This window comes from Neofelis nebulosa, chromosome 3, assembly GCF_028018385.1.
Source record: "Neofelis nebulosa isolate mNeoNeb1 chromosome 3, mNeoNeb1.pri, whole genome shotgun sequence".
Lineage (NCBI taxonomy): Eukaryota > Metazoa > Chordata > Mammalia > Carnivora > Felidae > Neofelis > Neofelis nebulosa.
The window spans coordinates 191120540-191146753 of record NC_080784.1 but is presented as its reverse complement, the minus strand read 5'-3'; the positions used below and the strand labels follow the sequence as shown (position 1 = coordinate 191146753).

At 37.0% G+C, this 26214-nt stretch overlaps 1 protein-coding gene across 9 annotated transcripts in view; it reads left to right on the top strand.

Annotated features, from left to right (window-relative positions):
• Window positions 1–26214, top strand: part of SLIT2 (slit guidance ligand 2) — a 374128-nt gene that overhangs the window by 277785 nt on the left and 70129 nt on the right. For 4 of the 9 annotated variants that reach the window (XM_058722984.1, XM_058722981.1, XM_058722979.1 and 1 more), the window contains 13 exons: window positions 741–884; window positions 997–1160; window positions 2130–2153; window positions 4592–4609; window positions 5712–5862; window positions 8467–8541; window positions 10335–10478; window positions 14425–14568; window positions 16125–16291; window positions 17643–17775; window positions 21398–21466; window positions 24547–24618; window positions 25101–25172. In XM_058722984.1, the coding sequence (XP_058578967.1) occupies window positions 741–884; window positions 997–1160; window positions 2130–2153; window positions 4592–4609; window positions 5712–5862; window positions 8467–8541; window positions 10335–10478; window positions 14425–14568; window positions 16125–16291; window positions 17643–17775; window positions 21398–21466; window positions 24547–24618; window positions 25101–25172 (1377 nt within the window). The remainder of the gene's footprint in view (window positions 1–740; window positions 885–996; window positions 1161–2129; window positions 2154–4591; window positions 4610–5711; window positions 5863–8466; window positions 8542–10334; window positions 10479–14424; window positions 14569–16124; window positions 16292–17642; window positions 17776–21397; window positions 21467–24546; window positions 24619–25100; window positions 25173–26214) is intronic. The other 5 variants (XM_058722985.1, XM_058722983.1, XM_058722978.1 and 2 more) reach the window with 2 other exon arrangements.

Below are 26214 nucleotides of genomic sequence, written 5' to 3'. Positions count from 1 at the left end.
TGTGTTAGAGGTTGAGGAAGGGCAAACGCAGGGGATGGTATTAAAGAGAGTGGTCAGGGTAGGCTGAATTGAGAAGGTAAGATTGGACCAGACTCAAAGAAGCAGCGTAGTCAGACAGCAGGGAAAAGAACATTCCAAGCTGACATCCCTACATGGAGACCTGTGTGGCTGTTGCTGAAGCAGCTGGGGGAAAGAACGTGGAGGTCACAGAGTCAGAAGGGGGCGCTAACGGTCCTATTGTGCCTTAAGGCAATTTGTCAGGACTTTGGTTTCCCTAAGAGCAGTTTGAGAGTTGTTGCCTGGCTTTGAAAGGAAAGTGATCTGTGTTTTAAAAGGCTCACTCTGGCTTCTGTTTTGAAAGTAGACCGAACTTCTTCACAGAGCAGATGGAAAGACTAATGTTTTATGATGGGTTTTTTTTTATGGCATCCTTGACTTCAGAAGTTGGCTCTGCTTTGTCTACTGCGCTACTCTTCCACCTTCCAGAGAATATGTTTCATTATTTCTTCTGAATAAATGTATGAGTGCCACTAGATTTATTAAACTGCATGCCCTTCGCTTTATCTGCTATAACCCCAAATCTTCCACCTGTGGTACCTAAATTATTACAGTTAAAATGTTAATGTTGAGGTTCAGAAAAATGTATTTGTTGATTTCTTGTATTTCTCAAGAAGGACAGAATCTTGAAGGTGGGTTAAGAAGATGCTGCACTTTAATTCTGCAACTATTTGATCAAACAGATTATTGAATGCCAACAAGATAAACTGCCTTCGGGTAGATGCTTTTCAGGATCTGCACAACTTGAACCTTCTCTCCTTGTACGACAACAAGCTTCAGACCATTGCCAAGGGGACCTTTTCACCTCTCCGGGCCATTCAAACCATGTATGTATCTATGGCTTGGATCAACTATGGTGACTGGTGTCTTCACTATGGATTTGAGAGTTGAGTTCATTGCAAGTCGAGTATAAAAGTGTTCTGTATGTGTTTCTGAAAGGCATTTGGCCCAGAACCCCTTTATTTGTGACTGCCATCTCAAGTGGCTGGCGGATTATCTCCACATCAACCCCATCGAGACCAGTGGTGCCCGCTGCACCAGCCCCCGGCGTCTGGCAAACAAAAGAATAGGACAAATCAAAAGCAAGAAATTCCGTTGTTCAGGTAATTTCTTACTTCATGTGACATTTCACCTGTGTTACCAAAAACAGTGGTTATGGAGACCTAGAGACAGCTGGTTATCAGATCAATTATCAAACATTGTAGAATAGAGTTCTTTTACTTCTGTCCACAAAGAACCAAATAAAGAGAGCTGTAGACACAATTCATATAGCCCTCCTATATGTAATATTTTTAACACTATATCCAGCATAACAAATAGGCTACCAGCCAAGAAAAAAGATGCCTGGATACTTCATGCTGTATTTTTAGAATTTGAACTTTTAGCAAACTCAGAATACTTTTCAAGTCTGTTAAGTTGTATGTTTGTTGGATTATTCTCCATTGAAAAACTTTAGGTAATCAACCATGTTCTCATTTCTTCAGAAAGGGAACTGAGATTTAGTTAGGTGATTTGCTCAGGCTCAGAATTAGGGGGAAAGATTTCCCTATCCCTTGCTTCTCGCACCAAATGTGTTTTCTTATTTTTCATCCTCTTATTTCAAATAGGATTCTGAGAATAATTTTTTTTTCCAAAAGGCCATCTTTTAGCATTTGGGGAATATCATACTTACTTATAAAAAACTAAATGTAGATACATTGTATTACCGTTAAATAAAAGACCTACTGCATTGACATTTACTATTTGCTTTGGACTAATCTTTTCTGTTTTCTTACGATAAAACACATTCTGAATGTTTTGGGTAGTATGTTATCTGACTATTGCAGGGGTATTTCACATTCGGCAGTTAATTCATACTAAAAAGCTAATATCAAAACAAAGCTATTTATTGTCCTTGGTTCTAGATACATTTACTACTCCCTGTACATTATTATATCTCAGCCACTGCTGTGAATAGAATTCACTTAATTATCTATAGTGCCTTTAGTCCATTCTTAATCTAATATAACTCCTATCTCTGCTTGCTGACATTCAGGTGCATCTTCTATTTTTTTTTCTCTTTTTTTATTTAGCTAAAGAACAGTATTTCATTCCAGGTAGGTTTTGCTCGGTAGTAGGACTAACCACAGATACCCTTTCCTCACCTTATAAAATATAGCTTCTGAAACTTTGATGTGCATGCGTTTGAAAGTACAGTGGGTACTCTGTAGATAGATTTACTTCTGCATAGATCACTTGTAGCTGTTTCCTGAAAACCTGACCTTTGCATGCAGCTTCTGATGTTAAACTTATATATTATTAAACTCCCATCTTTTTTTTTTTTCTCTCTCACTTTGGCACATTATCTAAAATTTCTCACAGTACCTAAAACGTTTGAACCTGTAGCCTTCTACTTAAATCATTTTCTCTCCTTATGTTGTATATCTGATCTTTCAACCTGTTTTTAAAATGTAGCTTATTGAGCTGGTTTTAAAGACAGAGACCTTTCTGTTGTCAAAGAACTAGTTCTACATGAAATCAGTTACCAACACATAGAATGAATTCTCTTTCCAACCATGAGATTTACTTTTTTGATGTAACTATACTAAAAATGTATGCCTTACTTTTTGTTTCATTTGGCTTACTGATGCTTCACTTTTTATACAAAAACAGCAACTTCCTGCTTGCTTACATACAGTTATATGTTGTTTGTGACTTAACAAAACTTAACAAACTTCTTGTATACCTGGAGTGACAATATAACTCCACAAAAACAATTTTGACATGCATCCTGAAAGCATCAGGTGTTCATAGGCACGAAGTGCCTTGAATAATTTAAGCATATGAATGGAATGTGTTTTAGAAAAGTAATTGAAACGTTTTACCACTACAATCTCAACACTGTCAAGGCTGATGATTCTGGAACTAGCTCTTTGAAATATGTTTCTTCACTTCTTTTTTCCTTGCCTGCCAACTGTGTAAAATGCCTCTTGACTTGTTTGTTTTAGACCATTATATAAAAATATGTGTTAGTAATTAATTGGCTACATTTACCATCTCCTGGGGATATTCTAGACTATTATATATTTTAACACCTACCAATAAGAAGATTATTTATACAGTGTTAGTATGCAAAAACCATACTGATTTTTTAAAGGAGAGTACTGGGTTAGGTTTGGTCTTTATTTTAAAGAGATATGTGTTATTTACCTTTATTGAATTATAATCTGAATAATTTTGTTCATTTAATGGATTTTGTTTTATTACTTATTTTGAGCTTGAGTGATCAATAGTATTTTACATATTACACTGGCTACATAAGACATAACATGGTGGAAAGAACAGTTGATTGGCCTTCATTGGCAATCTTTAAAATTCATTATTTTTACCTCACTATTAAGCAGAAAGTCATCTGATAGCTATTACTTACCCAGAAAAAGCCATATTCTAAACACCAGAACACCTATAGGATAAAACATTAATATTGCTTAAATCCTCAAATTCTGCCAATTAATATAATTGTTACTGAATTCTTCAATTAATTACATTTAACTCTACTTTATTAATAATTTAGAAATTAATATTTCTGGATCACCAATTAAAGACCCAAAGTCAGATTGTTTTCATAAATTCTGATACAGTTTTGCCCATTTACTGACAGCGGTCAAAATAAGCTTTCTTGGAAATACATTTTATATGTGATACCATAGCTTCATTTTCAATTTCTGTTAATTCAATTTGCATTAAAGCAATAATAATAGAAGTCAGGACTCAGAAGGTTTCTTTGAGCCTTTTCTCCCTCTTTTTTTTCTTATAGATTTCAATTAAAATTTTATCCTACCTAATAAACAGTCTCCATAAAAGAAACAACATTGTCATTGCGTGGAATGCAGATTATTTTAAATGTAAGATACCCAGGGTACCTGTCATGTAGACCTTGTTGCCAGTGTTTCTTCATTTCACTTTTAAAACGAAAGCCTAAACTGCATTACAAAAGTTCCTCAATAAATACCTTGGCATTCATTGCCAAATCTAATGAAATGATTATATTCAGCTTTGCAATCTGATGAGATTTTCATTTCATTTCCACTAAGTGACATTATTTATAAGTTGGAAAAATCATTAAAAAGCATGTAAGCCACCACCTAAGGATTAATCCAGATGGATTTGTTTGTAAAGATCTCCATGATTCGTTTTTCACTTCAGTTTGCTTGTTTACTTGCCTACCGTCATTCTATATGGCATTCTAGATACTATAGTGATAACTCAAAAGAAAATCTATCTTGCAGAGAGTTCATCATTTAAAGGAATCGACAAGAACCTAACTTGTGCTGTGCATCTTGTATGCCATTGCTTTTCCCGTAAGACCACTGTGCTTCAAAAAATTACTACAAAAGCTTGCAAAGCATGACGATTGCTGTCATACTATGCCTTTCCCCTCCAATTGCCATAGCAAGGAAAGAAGGAGGAGACCTTAGCTAGTTTTATGTATGTGTTTATTAATTTTAATCGGGATTACTCTTTCTTTCCTTCTTGGTGATTTTTACTTTTGCAGGAATTCACCATTTTGGCTGTAAGTAAAAGTGTCTGATCTGAAACACAATGTCCTCCCTTTTCAATCCTGATGTACCTTCTTCTAGTCTCGGTCTTTTGCGCCTTTTTTCTGCCCCCCAAGAAGAAACCACAGATCTTTTGAGCTTCTCTGTTGTCCTTGTAGCTCACCTTCAACTTCTTCCTGGATGTTGTTCCCGAAAGCTGTTGTTTCCATTCTGCAGTTCTGAGGAACAATGGAGGCACCTTTCAGTGTAGCCCCCTTCTTTGTGTTTCCAGGAAATCTTCGGTAGTAATACTCTTACTATGGTCATAAACATTCTGCGGGAAGAATGCATGTCATGTAAACAGTATTACGTTTCCAGAACGTCTGTAGCTTTTTCTCCTGCTTCCCTTCATCTTTCCTCTCGGTCTTACCCTTGGCCTAGTGGATGGTGTAGTGATTATGTAGCGAGATTTTCTGTTGTGCTTGATCTAACCATGTGGTTGCCAGGTATGAGTAAAACATGGTTCCGTCAAGCACCATGGAACGTCACGCAGCTTTCTACAGCATGACAAGCTGCTGAGGCTCAAATCAGGATTTACTGGTCTCTTTTTATAAAATCAAAATGAAAAAAAGAGGGCTTTTTAGGCATTTCTGAAGATTATGTGAGAGGGAGAGAATACTAAAAGACCATAGAAAATTTAAAAACCTGAGTACATCTATTTGCCTTGAAAGCCCTAATTTAAAATGATATATAGGAACATGTTTATTACTGGATACATTTTAAATTCTCGACTCAGAGAAAAAAAATAAACTTTTTAACAATTAATAGCCATTGTATGATTAGCTGTCAAATAGGCTAGAATGGCTCATAACTGGATCAGCAGAAAGTACAGCTGTGAAAAGCTCATCTCTATTAATGTTTTCCTGTCCTGTGAATCTGGTTACTTTTTTTTCCAGCAAATTCCAAGCCCTTGTTTTAACCCTCTCCTGACATCCATTGACCAAAAATTCCCCAAGTTGTCTCCCTGCTGCATAATCTATAGTTATCTTACTATTTTTCTTCCTACAAATTAATGAATATTCTAACCTTTAGACTAAGTATCTTTTTTTTTTTTCTTTTGGCTTGAATCCTCAATAGGTACAGAAGATTATCGATCAAAATTAAGTGGGGACTGCTTTGCAGATTTGGCTTGCCCTGAGAAGTGCCGCTGTGAAGGGACCACGGTAGATTGTTCCAATCAGAAACTCACCAAAATCCCAGACCACATTCCCCAGTACACCGCAGAGCTGTGAGTTCATCTCCTAACAAAATCCAGGTTGAGAGGGAGGGAATGAAAGCATCGAAGCAATGGAATTTTTGTCTTGCTCTTTTATTCTTGATGATTGCATTGATTTTAATGAACACGCATGGCCATAACTCTTCTTTGTACAAAGATAGATTAGAGGCTATCTGACTTCATCTTTCTCGTCCAAGATACGACTCCAGAAGTTAATTTACTTCTCAAAAATTCAGTTAGCTCTTGATAATGCTAAGAATAAGAGCATTCATCTGATATTTATTTCTTGGGTATTATTTATGCCCATACCCATTTCTAAAAATGTAATAGATTTCTAAGGGATATAGTCTTTCACAGCAACCAAATAAAGTACTTTGAGAGTCACCGTTTTGAATCTCTGTATATTATGAATTAAAGCAGAGAGGCTTTATCCGCTTTATTACTTCACGGACCTGAAGGTGGAAGGATTCAGTGATTATCAAGTATTACAGCACAGCGGGTAGGTTTTGTTTTTCCTGAGTAATGGATAGCATAGCAGAAACACAAAAGAATAGTGAGATTAGATTTATATTTATAACCCTAACAAGGGCCTAGCACATACTAGGTGTTAAAATATGTTTGTTGAATCATCTATAGATTCTGTGCCATGTAAGGTTTGCCTTTAGTGACGTTATTTATAAAACTAATGCTAGTGTTCTAAAAATTGAAGAAAAACCTGGTGACATCTCATTGTTTTCGGAACATCTTAGCAACATTTATGTATAACACCATCTGGTATTTGCCAGTTACTTCTTTGCAAAGTCGGTTGTCCTTTTCTGCATGCATAACCCTTTTGTCTTCAACTACATTGTAGCTTCTTGATGACAGGGATTGTGTTTTATGGTTTATCTCCCACCATGCCTATATTCGCGCCTGTTACTTAATGAATTCTAAGCAATTTGAGTAGTTTCAAATAATGTAATGCTTTCAAAGGGATGACAGAAACTACCCCGAGGCTGTAGTGATACTTTTTTTTTTTTATTCCTGTTACTTTTTGAATCTATTTCATAGCTCCAGGATTTTTTGAAATGTGTGAAAAACATGCAGTAAAAGGCCTGAACTCTATTTTATGGTCACGTAGGGAGTTGTGTGTATTGCCAATATTATTACAAACAATAATTCAAATTATATCTTCCTGCATGATAACAGCCTAAATAGGCTTACTTGTCAATTAAGAATTGCAATACTAACATCTAATTTATTATTCGGCAAAGTTTTTGTGTGTTTTAAGAAATTAGGAACTTTTTAAATTATACATTTAAAGATCAGTACTGGGAAGAAAAGATTTTCAAATTATGTATCCAGTAGGGGACTTCTATCCAGAATATATAAAGAGCTATTACAACTCAACAATAAAAAAGGTATATTACCCAATTTAAAAGTGCTCAAATTATCTGTGTGCACATTTCTCTAAAAAAGAAATACAAATGACCAATAAGCACCTAAAAAAATGCTTTGTATCATGAAGCATTAGGGAACCATAAATCAAAACCACAGTGAGGTAACACATCCCCTAGAATGGCCATAAAAGCAAAAAAAGACAAGAACAGGTGAGAGAAATTGGACCCCTCATGCATTGCTGGGGGAATATAAAATGACACAGCATCTTTGGAAAACAGTTTGGCTATTCATCAAATTGTTAAATATAGTTTTACTATGTAACCCAGCAATTTCACATCAGTGTAAATATCCAAAGAAATCAAAAACATGTATCTACACAAAAACTTCTACCCCAATGTTGGTAGCAGCACTATTCATGATAATCAAAAAAAGTAGAAACAACCCAAATATCCATCAGCTGATAATGGGATAAACAAAATTGGCGTGTCCATAGACTGGAATATTATTTGGCCACAAAAAGGAATGAAGTGCTGACATACGCTAAACATGGATGAACCTTGTAAACATTGTGTAAAGTGAAAAAAGCCACACTTTTCATGAATTCATTTGTATGAAACATCCAGAATAGGAAACTCCATACAGACAGAAAGTAAATTAGTGGTTGCCAGGGACTGAGGCAGGGAGGGAAGCAAATTGAGAGTGACTTCTGATGGGTATGAGATTTCTTCTTGGTGGTGGATATATTCTGGGATTAGGCAACAAACATAGTTGCACAGATTTGTGAATACACTAAAAACCACTAAATTGTACACTGTAAAAGAGTGACTTTTATGGCATATAAACTGCATATCAAAAAATCCATTAGTGAAAAATATTTGCAGCAAGTGGTTAGAAAAAATGGTTTAAAATGCTTTTTGGGAGAAAAATGCTTTGGGGGAGGAGAGACAATAGTGGAAAAAAGTTTGAGAAAGTTTGTTCTATAAATTACTGAGTGAAAGCTAGTTTTCATTTTTGATCATTGGTTTTCCTTATTATATGCTTCTTCATATTTTATTTTGATCATTGAAATTTGAGTGAAATGGGGAAAAATCGGTACTTCCACAGATTTTCTGTGGCATGTGTTCTCTATTTTACTTTGGAATAATTATTAAATGATCTTACAATTCTGTTATGAGAAATAAAATCTAATCCCTTCCTAACTGTTGGTAATGAATGTTTTGTTTCTTTTTTTCTGAGGCGTCTCAATAATAATGAATTCACAGTGTTGGAAGCTACAGGAATCTTCAAGAAACTTCCGCAGTTACGTAAAATGTAAGCCGTGCATTAGCCACCTTTTAAGATTTCTGTGGTTTTTTGTTGTGTTTTTCACATCCCTTTGCAATTTTATTCAGATTTCTTTGGAAATTGGAAACTATAAAAGGCCGGGCGAAATTTCCATACAATGACTACCTGTGACATGATTTTAGGGTAATTTCTGAGAGGAGTTTCAAGCGATGCCAACCACGTTTTCTCTAACAGAGCCCCTAGCATCTTATTTTAATTCAGACAGCTGGTTTGTTATGTGGCCACAGCAGGAATTCAGCAATCTAAGCACATTAGAAATGGGTGCGGTAATGTTTTCTAACTTCCTTTACTATTCCCTAAACCACGCTGTTATATCTCTTTCAGCACATTCATGTCAACTATTTGACTTTTTGCTTCATTAAACTTTCATTAGAAGATAGTCAAAATTAATGATTGGTAAACTGGCTTGATAGCTCATCTGTGTTACTACATATCCACAACTCATATTTTAAAATCAGTTTATCAACTCAGCAGTTTCAGTAACACTCAGACAATATTCCCCTCCCCTGAGGAGGTGGAAGGGTGGGAGGGACAGAACAGAGGTCAAGTATGTAAGGCCAGTGGAACAGCCTCCATCTGAGAGGAGACTTTGAAAGGAGAAAAGGAGCATTGTTCTGTTTCATATGTGTATCTGGCCCATGGTCACACTGACTTGTAAGTGGCAGAGTAGTATACTTCCTGTGCACTTGACTCCCATATTATACTGCATCCCAAAGAGTTTCATATTATTTCATTTTTCTCCTTTTCACTGGCACTGATTGCTCTTACTTTTTATTCATACCTTTCAATTCAACACATATTTATTGAGCAACTCCTACATGCAGTGCTCTGAGAGGAATAAAACGATACATAAAAATGATCCTTGTTCTGGGAGCATTCTGGGTCTTTGAGTGAGCAATGAGAAAAGGAAAGATAGAACCTGTAGCAAGGGGTTACCTCAGTTGGATGTTTTTGCCCTCTGGGCAAGCATTGTAGTATTTTGTGTTACACAGGATATTGACAGTTAAGTTGGCTGTTTTAACACATTATTATAATAAGAAGTTTTACTGGGAACAAACCCCTATTCTGATACATTTCTTTTATTTTTTAATTTTTTTAATGTTTATTTATTTTTGAGAGAGATAGAGACAATGCGAGTGGGTTAGAGACAGAGAGAGAGAGGGAGACACAGATCTGAAACAGGCTCCCGGCTCGGAGCTGTCAGCACAGAGCCCGACGTGGGGCTCGAACTCACGAGCTGTGAGATCATGAACTGAGCCAAGGTCGGACACTCAACCGACTGAGCCACCCAGGCGCCCCTATTCTGATACACTTCTGATGCTATCTAAATGTTCACACATTTAACCCATCTTTCTTCTCTCTACCCAATTGCCTTCTTTTAGTCATTAATTCATTCAGTAGTCTTTGGGGCATTTCTTTAAAAAGTTCCTTTTGAAGTATTGTGCTGAATATAAAGGTTTATACGACTCAATACCTGACCTCAACAATGTTAGACTTCTAGTGACCCTTGAAGATCATTTTGACGTTGATTGGGCTGGTATTTTTCACCATAGACATTCTCCCCCAATATTATCATCAGTTTGGTTCAATGGAATAGGAAGTGTGGTGTCTTTTCAGAACCTGTGGTGCTGGGCAGTGAAAAGCTTGGAAATTATGGAAGAATTTGTTTAGTAGAAGAAAATGGTCAGACATGTTGTCTCAATGCCCTTGTTGAAAGAAATAGCTTAAAATCTTGATTTCAACATTTTTTTTTAATTTAGAAACTTTAGCAACAATAAGATCACAGACATTGAAGAGGGAGCATTTGAAGGAGCATCAGGTGTAAATGAAATACTTCTCACGAGTAATCGTTTGGAAAACGTTCAGCATAAGATGTTCAGGGGATTAGAAAGCCTGAAAACTTTGTAAGTATTCTCATCTGCATTGTGATTCTTCCATCACAGAACTGTAGTTCACTGGTCATTATAAGTCCAGGTGGGGGAGTAGCTCAGACTCCTCCTCACCCTACCATCTCAACGTCTGTCTACATCTCTCTCTCACAGATACACACACGCATGTGCGCACACACACACACACACACACATCCTATGCGTGCAAACATTCCCTTCCTAGAATCCCCCAGACTTCGGTGTGTTGCTTGCAAAAGATCGAGAATGTCTCCCGATGACTGATTCCTCAGCAAAAAAGATTGCCCTTGTTCCAGTGCTGGTGCAGATTTCCCCCCTTCCCTCATTCTGCCTCCGAATGTTCATTCTCTTGCCTTTTCATCAAACGCCTCCATCTAACACTCGCTCTTGGCCCCAGGGGTCTAGCTTCAGAATCCAATCCAACCCCTGTGGCACAGAATAACTAACGGTTCATCGGGAAACCACCTTTGTCTGCTCCTGTGAGGTCTTAGTGAAAAAGAGACTGACTGATGGTAGGTCGTGAACCGTCTATTTCAAAGCAACATGCTAAGAGTTGTGCCTACTTGCTTGGGGGTAGGCAGGTTGGGACAAAGAAATTCGTTATGTTTCCAAAAAGTTGTTGACCAAAGAGGACAGGGATTGGATTGAATAGCAAAAACCGCACTTTATGTTCACTTAAATTTTCTACGGTGCATATATGTAGTTTTTATTCTCTCGGAAGTATATAATTATGTTTGACAAAAGTGGCAACCTAAAATTGGAAGATGTACAAATCAACACTCTGAAGCGTTTAGAGGACATGAAGGAAACTATTTGTAACCAAGAAGCAACTGATGGTGATCACAGTGGAGAGAGGTCCACACTCTACTGTCTCTCCTAAACTGTCACCCTGTCCCTCAGAGCCACAACCAGAAGGGTGGATACTTGAGGACATCCCTTGCCTGCTGTTTATCTGGCGCAGAGGGAGAAGACCATTTCCCCAGCCGGCGTGGATGTGTTCCTAGCATCCTGAATTCAAGTCCTACTGAAAATGTCTGCCCATGAGTGTAGACGTTTGCTCCTGAGCCTCCCAGGAATAGAGTGAAACCTAACATCCAACAGGGCTAGCCTGCAGCCCTCCCACAGACTAACTTGAGCCCCTTCAAAACGTTATGCAAATAGTCTTTTAGCCTTTTTATGGAGGAGATACTGAGGAGAGGGTAGAAGAGAGCAGAGAAAATACACCACAGGCGGCTGCATCTGTTCCTGCCCCCACCTCCCTCGGCCAGGCTGCTTCAGGCAACTCTGCAAAACACGAATCCTACAAGCAGAAGCATCTTTTGTTGGAAGATAGTTGAGGGACTGCTTGTTACTGGCACCTTCTTGAAGAGGCAGCGTGGGGGTTGGGCAGAGGAGGGGAAGGGGGTGAGGAAGGAGTCTGTATCCCGCCTACATCAGTCTGCCTTGGGCTGCCATAGCACGATACCTCAGACTGATGACTTAAGCCACAGAAATTTGTTTTCTCACAGTTCTGGAGCCTAGAAGTCCAAGATCAAGGTGCTGAGAGGGTTGGTTTCTAGTGAGATTTCTTTCTTGACTTGTAGTTGAAACCTTCTCCTTCTACTCTTACATGCACTTTCCTCTGTGTACAGAGAGAGAATGCTGTGGTGTCCCTTCCTCTTTGTATAAGGACACCAGTCCTAAAAGATTAGAGTCCCACCCTCAGGACCTCATTTAACTTTAATTACCTCCATCAAGACCCTGTCTCCAGATATGGTCACATTGGGGCTCAGGACTCCGACCTATGAATTTTGGAACACATAGTCAAGTTCATAACACCATCCCAAGCAGCTTATTCCAGTGTTTTCTTCTGACCAGTTTCTTTCGCAGGACTCTCCCTGAGACAAGTCCTCTAAATTCACTTTCTCCTTCATTATATTTCTAACGATGTTTTTGTGCCCCAGATGTTTGGGCACAAACAGATGTGAGTGGCTCTGTCTTTAACCCACTCTGCCATACAAGAATACTAGAGCATTTTAGAGCCAAGCTCAGTATTCAAAGGACGAAAGTAGGTTTGTCTGGACATATGTATTTCTCTAAGTGATATCTTTGGGCTTGGGACTATAAAGATTTTGACAAGACACCCCCATTATTCCTAGACTTCTTAACTCTTTGAGACTAATAAACCTCTTAATAATATGTGCACAGATTTCAGTGTGTCTTTGAATATTTGACATTGCAGCCAAAATGTGGTACATATGTGCACTTATGGATTTTTCTAGCAACAGGGAGCAAAACTTTTCTTTAGCTTCTCCCAGGGGTCCATGACTCCACCAAGATTAAGACCAAATACTCTTTATTACTTTATGGCAAATGATAGTGTGGATAGAAATACCTCTCTGTTGTGTATTTGTTTCCTAACGTAAAATTATTCCTTGACAAGGAAGGCAGCATCCTTTCTCCCTATATGTGACTTAACAGAATGCGAAAGTTGATAGTTCTTATGTATTTCTTAGAGCAACCTAGAAATTTAAAGGAACACTTTGTGGGGCACCTGGGTGGCTTGGTCGGTTAAGCGTCCAACTTCGGCTCAAGTCATGATCTCACGGTCTGTGAGTTCGAGCCCCGCGTCGGGCTCTGTGCTGACAGCTCAGAGCCTGGGGCCTGTTTCAGATTCTGTGTCTCCCTCTCTCTCTGCCCCTCCCCTGTTCATGCTCTGTCTCTCTCTGTCTCAAAAATAAATAAACGTTAAAAAAATTTTTTTTAAATAAAAAATAAAAAAAAAATAAAGGAACACTTTGTTATTCACTTATTTTTGCCTCTTTTTTTTTTTAACATACTGCAATCTTCTAGGAAGGTGTTCAACACATGCCTTGAAAAGTAAAATAACCTCAGCAATTCTGAATAAGATTCATGGCAACTATTCATTTTCACAGGCTTTTTAAGACATTTTTCATTCCTTCTCTAAGCTCCACAAATAAACAGTTCAGCAAAGAATTGAGAATGGAGCCAAAACTTCAGCAGTGACAAGGAAAAGACATCAGTGTTAATCCTACTAATGGCAGTTGCTAAAAATTTAAAGAGGTCAGGATTCTTTCAAGAGAAGCCGGTTGGGAGGCACCCTGAAGTCTCAGAGTGTCCGACTCTTCATTTTGCTCAGGCTGTGATCTCACAGTCCATGAGTTCTAGCCCCACATCACGCCATGCACTGAGCGTGCAGAGCCTGCTTGGGATTCTTTCTCTCTCCCTGTCTCCCTGTCTCTCTGTTCCTTCCCTGCTTGTGATTGCTCTCTCTCTCCAAATAAATAAATAAACTTAAAAAAAAGAGAAAGAGAGAGAGAGAGAGAGAAGCAGATTTAAACTTCATTGTGAGCAACTGGGATCTGTTAACTCTTGCCTTTTTTTAAGTTCCAAACTTTAAAATGATAAAATAATTTTCATAAATAAAATAACGTGTGCAAGACCCTCAGGTGCTCAGTCTAGTTTGGGTTCCCCAGCCTATGCTGACATTGACTTGGCATCTAAGTCCTTGAGATGCTCTCAGTTCCCCATCTGCTGTGTGTGACTATTGATTCTTTTCTGCTTCCTTTCTGTTAAACCTCAGATGTAATGCTACCGTGAATACACAAATCACAGGCCTTCAAGGGCTCAGAGAGCTGTAGGTGAATTAGGACATTATGTAATCAGGCAAACATAATTATAGCATCAGAGAAAGATATTCTACCCTCATCAGATGGGGCTGTGAGTCCACGTGAGGCTCACCCGTGCTTTTTTGTAGCTGAGTGCAATCATTGCAAACTAAGCATTTTTTGGTATATATCCACAGCAATTCCTAATGACAAGAGATCACTCAGAAAACAGTAATGAATGCCACACATTTGCAGAGGGGTTATTTGGATCCTCAGATGGGCAAAACTGATTGCTTGATGCTTTCTCTCCATAACAATGTTCTCCTTTCCCTCAGGATGTTGAGAAGTAATCGCATAAGCTGTGTTGGCAATGACAGTTTCATAGGACTGAGTTCTGTGCGTTTGCTTTCTTTATATGATAATCAAATCACTACCATTGCACCAGGGGCATTTGATACTCTGCATTCTTTATCTACTCTGTAAGTATGAAAGATCTTCTTCATTTCTGTATTACTGAGCCAATGTATTATATTTGTTCCTTTTATTAATAGCATTTTAATACATTATTAGGCTTTTCACAAAAATGGGATCAAGGGTTTAGTGTTCAACAAATTTGTATGTTAAATTTATGTTAATTTTTCTAAAAATATTACCTACCCTCTCATATTAAAATTTAACAAAATTTATAATATTTTCAATTATTTTTTATAATAATGTGATGTGACTTGATTTATAAATTTTAATCTTATAACTTGATTGCACTGCAAATCACAGAAATGTAGTAGATTTCCCCAGTGTTCTCACGTCAGAGTCTTTTCGGTGTAAATACCGTAAAAACAGAGCTGATAGGGTTATTGCCAACAAACTATGCCCAAAAGGATCATTCACAGTGACAGGAGCGACATTAGGATGGCCAGACCAACAACAGAGACTGTTCACTGGAGGGCATTTACAGTGATATTAGGAAAATATTGAAGAAATAGGTTGAGCCTGTCCAAGAGGATATTTTATGTAGACAGTTAGAAAATAAAGAATATTTGTAGGTCCATAGATAGAACTCAGAAGGTGTTGTTTTACAAAAAGAAACAAACAAAACCCTCTAAACAATGTATTTTAGTTCTCTTATATGTCATCATCTAAAGAGCAGTATTTGAAATAATAAATCTTATAACAGATTTGATTTCCTAGTGATGGTGGCATCTAAATATACTAATCTAACTGGAAAGGTAGTTAGAAAGGAAAAACAAAACAGAAAACCTGTTCAACATAGCTCGAGTCACTGCAGAAATAATTTGAGGGAAGCATCCATCCATCAGTAAAGTACTTAATCCTCTTTCTACATAAAATGTGACACTTTACATCGAGTGACTAATTTGTGCATGTTAAAGATGGCATGTTTATAAATAATAAGGTTGTCAATAGGTTTGTGCTGAAGTGGTGAGATGCCAAAAGTATTGAGATTTGTAGAAGGAAATTCATTTTTATAACTGGCATTTAATCAACTCAGCTGTCAGTTTAGATGGGAAAACTATTCTCTGGAGCAAATAAGGGATGGAAATCTTGAAATGATAAATTAATAAAATAGCTGTTGTCAGGTTAAACTCAATAATATAAGGTAATCAGCCTCCATCTTTATATTAAATTACTGCATTATCAGTGCAGGGAAGTTTGACAGCAAATCAGATCTCTGACGAGTTTAAATTCTCTCTAAATGAGATATCTATCAGGATCCCCTGCATAAACTTCGAATTGCTTACTTTGCTTTATTTTCTCCGTGAAATTATTTGAAGATTCTTATTTGAAAGTGTTGTTATTTTTCAAGTTCCAAGCAAACATTTTAGCCAAAAAAATGCATCCCACATGTTGCTTGTGATTGAGTATGAATGGGGGATGGGGGTGAGGGGTGGTTAATACGAAGGATCAGAAGGCATCATTCCAGCAGAAATAGTGTGGGAAAGATGGTCGCATGGGGTTTTGAGAGGTAAGAAAATGACCCCCTGAACTCATCCCTGCATTGTTTGCATGCGGCTCTTAGAAACCTGTTGGCCAATCCGTTTAACTGTAACTGCTACCTGGCTTGGCTTGGGGAATGGCTCAGGAAGAAAAGGATCGTAACCGGAAATCCTCGATGTCAAAAACCATATTTCCTCAAAGAAATCCCCATCCAGGATGTTGCCATTCAAGACTTCACGTGTGATGATGGTAAGAAAACCTTGCTAAATCTTTTGTTACCAAGCATTCAAATGACTGGTCCAATGCTAGGGGACACAAACGGATAGTTTGGGGCATTTTTTTTCTTTTCTTTTCTTTTCTTTTCTTTTCTTTTCTTTTCTTTTCTTTTCTTTTGTTTTAGAAACAGGGCACATACTTTCTCAGACTGTGCTTTCACCTCTGAGTCTACTTGCTTTGTGTTTCTGAATGTTTTATTTAAATTGTCCAGTTTTCAACTTGTACTTGGTACTGTTTATATAGCTTTATTTTAACTTTTCTTTATCATTCTAAGCATCTCTTTTAGTAACTGTCATTTGCAAAGGAGAAAAGCAATTGACTTAACAGAAATTCTTGGGGCGCCTGGGTGGCTCAGTTGATTGAGCATCCGACTTCGGTTCACGTCATGATCTCACAGGTCATGAGTTCAAGCCCCGCATCAGGCTCTGTCCTAACAGCTCGGAGGCTGGAGCCTGCTCCACACTGTGTCTCCCACTCTCTCTGCCCCTCCCCCACTTGCACTCTGTCGAGCTCTCTCTCCCCCAAAAAATAAATAAATAAAATAAATTCTAGTAAATCTAACAAAAATAATAGTTTTCGCTTTTTAAAGCTCTGTATGTGTCATCATATTTGATTCTCACAATAGCCACATAGGTAGGTAGAGCAGGTTCTGTTATTACTACCAGTAAGTAGAAAGCCCCTTTGAGCCTTATATTTTAAAATGAGGGCCTTGAGGCGCCTGGGTGGCTCAGTCAGTTGAGCATCCGACTTTGGCTCAGGTCACGATCTCACAGTTCATGAATTCGAGCCCCACATCAGGCTCTGTGCTGACAGCTCAGATTCTGGAGCCTGCTTCAGATTCTGTGTCTCCCTCTCTCTCTGCCCCTCCCCTGCTCACACTCTCTCTCTGTCTCTTTCAAAAATAAATAAACACTTAAAAAACATTAAAAAACTTAAAAAACATTTACATTTTCTGCTAAACATTTTAATCCCTCTATGTTTCTTCATGTCTGTGTCCTTATGACTCCTCCATAATTCAGTTTACATTTCTATATTCTAATTAAAAGTATAATTTGTATAAATAACTGAGCAGAGAAAATTACTGTTATGATTGTATGGATAATATAAATTGTGAATTATTTTCGGGAATCCTGCCCTAGGCAATCTGAAAACAGTGCTGTATAAAACGTATGGTACCAGTTTGTAAATAGTCAATGCCCTGTATGTATATAAGCGATCACATGGCTCAAGATTCTTGTGTTTGTTAAGCTAAAAGCATAACATCGCTTCTGTCATTTTCAAAGCCACAAATCTGGGCTTTCCTGTATTTCTTTCGGCAATTTAGGAAATGATGACAATAGCTGTTCTCCACTGTCTCGCTGCCCCACGGAATGTACATGCTTGGATACAGTCGTCCGATGTAGCAATAAGGGCTTGAAGGTCTTGCCCAAAGGTATTCCAAGAGATGTCACTGAATTGTAAGTAGAGCTTGTCTGTTTCCTTAACAATTAATATTTCAACAAGGGAAATGGAAACCAAACAAAATGTAGAGTCCCGTTTCCAAATTCCATTCTGTAGGCATTAAATAGTTTCATGTAAAACCCTAAACAGATAATATAAAAGGCAGCTTGGGGCATCTGGGTAGCTCAGTAGGTTAAGTATCCAATTCTTAATTTTGCCTCAGGTCATGATCTCACAGTTTGTGAAATCAAGCCCCACATTGGGCTTTCAGCCAACAGCAAGGAGCCTGTTTAGGATTTTCTCTGCCCCTCCCCTGCACTCTCCCTCAAAATAAACAAATAAACAATTTTTTACAAAAAAGCAGTTTAGATGCACTTGGGAAATTTCAGTTGTGTTTCTTTTATTCACTGCATGATTTCTCAGTGTCTATGTTATGCTAAGGTGCACTGTGACACTCCAAGAGAGGGTGGTAAAATATAAGATAACTCCAATACTCATTTGCCTGTATATCCTTTTTCTCATAGACTATCTTGCAAGACTAATGTTCTAGCAAATACACCTTAGGAAATGCTGTACTTTTAGTTGCTCTCCAGTGTCTGGGATATTCCATAGTTTATATCGTTAATTATTCTTTACCACTGTATCTTCCCACGTGGAATTCATAAATATCTAGAATATAGAAGAAGCTAGCATAATCTCTGTGTTAAAAAGAGGTACTGCCCTTTGGCCTTGAATTAGAATCCTTTTGATCATAAAAGGTATAAGGCCAATTATCCCTAACATTTTCATAACTGATTTATGACCACATATTACATGGTCAGTATACACTTATCTAGACACTAAACACCAGGCACACTTTCTTCTCTGTGTCATGTTATATATGTGGAATAGAATGAGAACAAGCTGCTTGAGTATTATGAAGCCTAAATGCTCCTTTCCATTCCATACTCTGTATATTTATGTACCATGGACAAATGCTCGATATGAATGCACTTGACTCATTTTGCCTATTTATTTTCTCTATGTGAAACTGTGTAGCAACAATGATTTAAGTTTAGTGATGGCTCAGTTGGTTGAGCATGCAATTCTTGATTTTGGCTCAGATCATGATCCCAGGGTCATGAAATGGAGCCCATGTCAGGTTCCATGCTAAAAGTGTGGAGACTACTTGAATTCTCTCTCTCTCTCTCTCTCTCTCTCTCTCTCTCTCTCTCTCTCTCTCTCCCTCTCCCTCCTATGCCCCCTCCCCTACTCTCTCTCTCTCTCAAAAAAAAAAAAAAAAAAAAAGATTTAGGTTCTAATGTAATTTGTGCAGATATGTACCTATAATTCATATACATGAGTACGAGCGTTCTAAAAAAGCAGCTTTGATAAAGTTTTGGCAACATGGAACATACATAATGAGTTTTAAGAAGATGTCGCTTCAGTTACCAGGGAAATTATTTTCAAATCATGCACAGTTCTACAAATTTGGTCCTGAATTGAACACAGAGAGAAAAAAAAAAAAGAAAGAAAGAAAGGAAAAAAAGGTGTGATCTTAGCACATATATGCGGAAGGTCTCTCTTAGATTTGAAATGCTGTGAAGTGTTCAGTTTCTCTCTCTGGCCACCCATCACAGTTGTTAATTGACAATAAGCACTACTTTGTGTGTGTGTGTGTGTGTAATTAAATACTTAATTCTTATTTTAGTAAGTATTATTTCAGAAAATTACTCTCCATCCAGTGTTGGAAGCCAGATGCCTTTAGAGTACTCTGTATGTTCAACATTGATTCTAGGAACAGCCCAGCCAAGAACACAACACTCGGCATAAACAGATCATTTTTAACGTGGAATCCCATCTTTTTAACTGGCCCATACCTTGGTGCCTCTACCCAATGCCTAGCAAATAATTTTAAACTTATTCTTTAATTTCATTATTGAATTTCATCTGAGAAGCTACTTGATTCATATCCCATCTCTGCCGTCCATATGTTTCTTCTGTCAGACAGTTGAATTTTCAATCTGTTTCCTTACAAAGTATTAGAAAGTAATATTTTTCTAACAAAATATGTTATAGAGATGAGGAAAATATTAACTAGTCTCTTGTGAATTCAAGTTTTACCTCCCCAAGAGCTTATTCTTAGAATCATACCAAGTTAGCGGGATTCTTCTCTACAATCACATATATGTGTGTATTAGAAAAATTTCATTGCATATTATATTAAATTATTAAAGAATTTGGCAAAAATAAGTACGTTTTATTGGACAGTTTTAAACAAATGGTATCTATTATTTTTAATCAGTTCCATGTAATTTCCCTCTTAGATTGTTTTACATGTACACATCCATAGCACGCATTCTGAATCTTTTTAGCTTTCTGTTATGGCGTTTTCCAGAATAAAGGGAAAGTACTGAACTATATGGGATTATGCTTCCCTCTAGTGGTACCAAGAAATACTTAGGTGGAGGACAGAAAGAGGAGTCAAAGAAGAAACACAAAGTCAGAAAATTTGAGCAAGCATAATAAGAACTCATAACATATGCCTGACACTTGGTTACATATTTATCACATATTTTGATGAGTTGTGCCTTTTATATAACTTTTTATTTTGAACTATTTGAAACAGATTATTATCTGAGGCAATTTCTTAGCGATTTCTATATCCAGCAAAAATACTAATAACCTCAACCTTGGATCTTAAGATTTGCCACAACACTGGAGTAGGAGGTGGCCTGTGTCCAAGGTGCCACAATGGTTTGTAGGCACATCTACAGCGAGATGGCCTACGTTGCTGAAAGACATTATTACCCTTCCTCATCTATATTCTGGGAAAAAACAGCCTTGATTGAGATGCAGTTTATTTTTCTTTTTGTGACATCATGGATAGAACTTTACACATTCATTTATTTTTATGGCTTGCTAGTTAGCCCAGAGTCCATCTATCTGCAGATTATTCTGCTGACTTTGGTCAGAAAGGGAAAGTTCACATATGTGTGGTTATTTATTACTTTTACATATATATGCTATATTGTGTCCTTGATAAAGGTGGTGATGTTCTATGAAACCTTCTAAAATTATTGTCACAAAGCAGATATACAGTGGTTAAAAACTATTTTCAAGATATCTTTAACTGAAATCTGATTACATCCAAATTCCTAAGTATCTCCTTCAAACCATCCATTGTTATTTGCTAAATGTATGGATCCTTATTAAGGCAGTGAAGAGTGGTCTTGGCCCTCGGTGGCGAGGTTCTGTCAGTAGCGAATGCATTTCATGGTATTGTCTCCGTGTAAATACAAGCACACAGGAGGCCAAATAAATATGGTTGATTGAATGAACCTTCTTCTTGACACACAGTTGGACACATGACTCACCTCATTACATAAACCTCAAAGAACTGCACTCACCAGTATCTCCTTGGTTTTGTAATTTATGCTAAGTGATCCACAAAATAATTCTACTAGATTGGACAACTCTGCTTTTTTCCCCTTTACTTCTTTTAAATAGGAACCCCAGCTAGGAACATGATGTTTTAAAGCCAGAATTGCCAAGTGCTTTCTTGCCTCAGTTAAGAGTGAAATAGTGTCAACTATTTTATATCACACCTCTGTTCCTTTAGAAAAAACCAAAAAGATAATATTGTTTTCTTGTTTTTAGGTATCTGGATGGGAACCAATTTACACTGGTTCCTAAGGAGCTCTTTAACTACAAACATTTAACACTTATGTAAGTAATGTGTTGCGTATTTTCATCTTTGACTCCTTACTCTGTTTCATGAAAGTGGGGGTAGCAACGGGCAGAAGATCTAGCGAACCTTTCAGATGAGATAAATCATTTACAGTTAGATGCCTCCCTACTTGCTCATTGCGGTTCTGGATCACTAGCTACATCTTCATTGAATATCAATCAGGCAATGGTGCATCGTAGAGAAAGGGCCTCCTCTAATTCAAAGTACAAATGTGATAAAGCCTAAGTAGCCAAGAACTACAGAAATGCAGCAAATTTGGATACCTCGACTGATGATGAATATGGGCTATTTTATCACAAGCCAAGAAGAGAAAGATAGAAAATAATGGCTTGATTCTTGACTTTAAGCAAAAGGTCATGGATAGTAATAACGTTGAAAATGCATTTTATTAGGTTTCATTTTCTTTTATAATACATTCTAAGTTAAGTTGTGGGCTTCCGGTATTCAAATTTAATTTTATAAAATTCATTTTACTTGGGCAGTATTTAAGTAGACTTGACAAAGTTGCTGATATTCTGGGCATAAATTCCAGACATGGACTTTTGTCTTTTTTCAGTTTGGCTTAATGTCCTTGTAAAATAACATCTCTCTCTTTCATTAATGTAAATGGATTTTTAAGTGGTAATACAAGACTATATTTAAATATACCAACATTTTGATCTAGTTATATGCACAATATTTTTAAAAAGATGCAATCTTACTATATATAATGTCACACTTAGAATAGCCTTGCTGGTGATTGATAAAACTTATCAAAAAAAAAAATCAGCAATGGGAGTAAATTGAAATGGAAATACTTTATCTTTAATTTAAGTCCTATATGATTTTTGAGTGAATACAGCTGGCTGAGGAGGCTGATTTCTAGTGTTCCTAGAATAAGAAGGTTTATTCCTAATTAGTGAATTCTAGAAACGTAAGTCACAGAAAATGTTACATTTCCCAACATAAACTTGACTTAAGCAAGGTTGTGGTTGGTTAAAGTACTATTAATCGTTTTCAATTTCCCTTAAACATGTAAGAAAATCACTTTGTAAAAAGTATGTAGGACTGTTTAAATGACCAATGATTAAATTAAGGGAGAATATCCCCTAAGATGTCTTGTTCTGGCCCTAGTCACTTATTTAGTAGCAGCAAGAACTTGGTTGCATACATTTTGCTCTGTTAAACAAACCTTTAAATTACTGCAATTTCCAGACGGTCACTTCAGGTGAATTGGGTCATTTATGGAACAGTACGCAATTATTTAAGACCAGGTCGGAAATGAAAGATGAGAATTTGTAGATCCAGAAATGACTTTACCAATGACTCATGAGTAACTCAAGTTACTCAGGTAACTTCTGCCAATATAGATATACTTAACTTATTTTCTAAATCTATGTAGTTTTCAGCAGCTAAGAAGATGAATTATTAAGTTCCTATAGTATTCCTATCATTTCACAATTTTATAGGTTCATTTTACTGATATTTTATCTTCAGCTTTTCTGCATCTTACATTTATTTGTATGTTTTGCTTTAGAAAAAAAAAAGCAGTGAATACACACACACATACAAATCATAAATTGGGGTGCCTGGGTGGCTCAGTTGGGTAATCATCTGACTCTTGATTTCGGCTCAGGTCATGATCTCACAGTTCGTGAGATCAAGCCCTGCTTTGGGCTCTGAGCTGACAGCATGGAGCCTGCTTGGGATTCTTTCTCCCCTTCTCTCTCTGCCCCTCCCCACCTTTGTGCATTCTCTCTCTTTCTTTCTCTCTCTCAAAATAAAAAAAATAAACTTTTTAAAAAATGATCATAAATTACGACCTATAATTTTTCACTTATTCATGAATCTTACTTTTATTTATGTATTTAGCATTTTGTGTTAAAAAAACAAAGAATATATACATATCACTGTATGAGTATATGTATGGCTGTATTCACTAATTTTTTCCTAATGCAAAATTACCAAAGATATTTAATGTATATCAATAAAATATGTCATTATTTATTACATGTTATTATATTACATTATATGTTATAATGTAATTATAGTACAATAAGTATTATATGTATCATATATGGTCACATTTATTATTATATGTAATAAAAATAAGATCGTGTTAACTGAATATAAATCACAGCCCATAGTACCAGTTACACTTGTATAAACAGCCATGTAGCACTGGGTAAAAAATCCACATCTCTCCCGTTAACTTATTCATTAAACAGATATTTGTTAAAGACCTACGGTACGCCAGTGATTTTTTTTTTTTCCAAGGGCAAAGTTTTTAATTATGGCATTCCAGATGTAATTAAATGAGTTCTTTTAGTTATCAAATTTGACTGTGTGTATCAAGGAGCATAAATAACAAGGAAGACAAAGGATGTACAACCAATGGAACCTTCATGAGCAAAGGTTTATTTGTCACGCATAAGATGTGTCTGTTGTGAGTGGCCTCCACCTGTCACATGCCTTTGCTCTGGGACCAAGGCACAGGCACTGGCTGTGAAACATCACAAGTCTTGCAAAGCAGTGATCAGAGGGGTATGGGGAAAGTGAGCTCACTCCAAAGCTTCTGTGTTGTTTTTGTTTTTAGGTTTATTTATTTATTTTGAGAGAGGGTGCGAGCAGGGGAGGGGCAGGGAGAAAGGGAGAGAGAGAATCCCCAGCTGGCTCTACACTGTTAGTACAGAGCCCTTCGTGGGGCTTGACCTCACGAACCCTGAGGTCATGACCTGAGCCGAGATCGAGAGCCAGACGCTTAAGCAACTGAGCCACCCAGGAGCCTCTAAAATTTCTGTTTTGAACTGAAACCTGGCACCAGTGCCCGCACTTACTGCAGTGGCCAAAGCAAAACATATCATCGCTTCTAATTTCAACAGGCAGGGGCGTGAACAATTATGAATATTACGATGTACCTCAGAGGGTTATCCAGTGTTTCGTTATTTTCAGGTAAAAGCTGAGTGCTAACCGTGCAGCTGTGACTGAACAAGAAGAACCTTCTCTTTCTAAGAATCACTAATATTTCACTTCCTCTGGTAACAGTAGACTCCTTTTTTTTTTTCTTTTTCTTTTATAGAGACTTAAGTAACAACCGAATAAGCACCCTTTCTAATCAGAGCTTCAGCAACATGACCCAGCTCCTCACCTTGTGAGTGTGAAAATGTGATATGGACTGTTTATCAATTCACTGGACTAAAGGCATTTTCTAGGCACTTGGATGTTCCCTGTTAACAAGATAGTCTGCCCTCAGGGAATATAAATATTGTTGGGAGAAACAGACAAACAAAACCTCAGTAAACAAACAAATACAGATATTGTTAAAGTGCTGGGTTCTATAAAAGGAGCAAAGAATAATTTACACTTGTGGTGGGGTTGGAAGAGATCCTTAAGACAGACTTCTGAGGAAAGCCACCTGGGAGAGGGAATAGGCTGGGGAAGGAAGCATTCTAGACTGTATTTAAAAATAAATATGTTGTATTAGTGAAAACACAAACATTAAAGTGTTATGCATCGATATTCTCAATTTATGAAATGCTAAAACAACCCTTTTCTTAACTGCTTCATTTTTAAAATGACATTTGGCCATTTGGGGATATCTGAGTAAAACAAATCGACTATGTATGCTTTCAGAATTCTTAGTTACAACCGTTTGAGATGTATTCCTCCTCGAACCTTCGATGGATTGAAGTCTCTCCGATTACTGTAAGCATCTTATGCGCAGCGAAATATCTCTTATCTCGGGGATCTGAGTTTTGACTTGTGTTTTTAATGATTTGGGGATATTTTTGATGTACACATTAGGATTTACTGCAAATTTGAAAATAGGAAGATTACTTCTTTCCCCATATCATACTCAACAGCTTTTATTTGAAGAACACCACATTGTTGGTGTGGTCATTTATTTGGCAATACATAATATGTATGTTTCATATAGATCCAACTAATTTTGAAAGAAATGTACGAAATGTTCATTTCTTTAAAGATTGCATTATCTGTGAGTACATTTTTACTACAAAAATGTATTTTAAATATATGAAATGAAATATGATTCTCAGTCACAATCCCTTCACCCAGAATTAACAATTAAACAGTTTTGTCTTGTCTTCCGGTCTTCTTTTATATGCATTTGTTTTTATATGCTGGTATATGTATGCCCACAGCGATATAACTTTAAAAAAACATAAATAGGATTTGTTCTTAATCTGTCATTGGCTCATCTTATTTAACAATATGCTTTCGACTATTTCTTTTCCATCATCTAGAAATATCCCTCAACTATTTAACTGGCACAGAGTATTCCATAGGACGAAGGAACCATAACTTATTTCATCATCCTCATCTTTTGCTATCACGTGGCTTGATTCCAGACTTGCGTTATCCCTTACAGGGCTGGAGCAAGCATCCTACACATTCACCTTACTGTTAACTGTCCTGGGAGAATACCAAAAGTAACTGTCAAGTTGCCCGCCTAAAACAAGGATGTGTCAGTTTACAAATGTATTTTCCACCAACTCTCCTTTAATAGAGCACCTATTACAAAGCACTCTGGCAAATACTGAATAGTATTAATCCTTTCATTCTTGTTCTATGACAGATTGCGTACCTGTTTTAATAGAGTACCTGTTTCAAAGCACTCTGGCAAATATTGAATAATATGAATAATTCTAGGATAGGGTGAATGTTATTTTCCATTCCTGTTTTAATTTGAAATTCCAATAACTAGAGCATTTGTGCATATTTTACT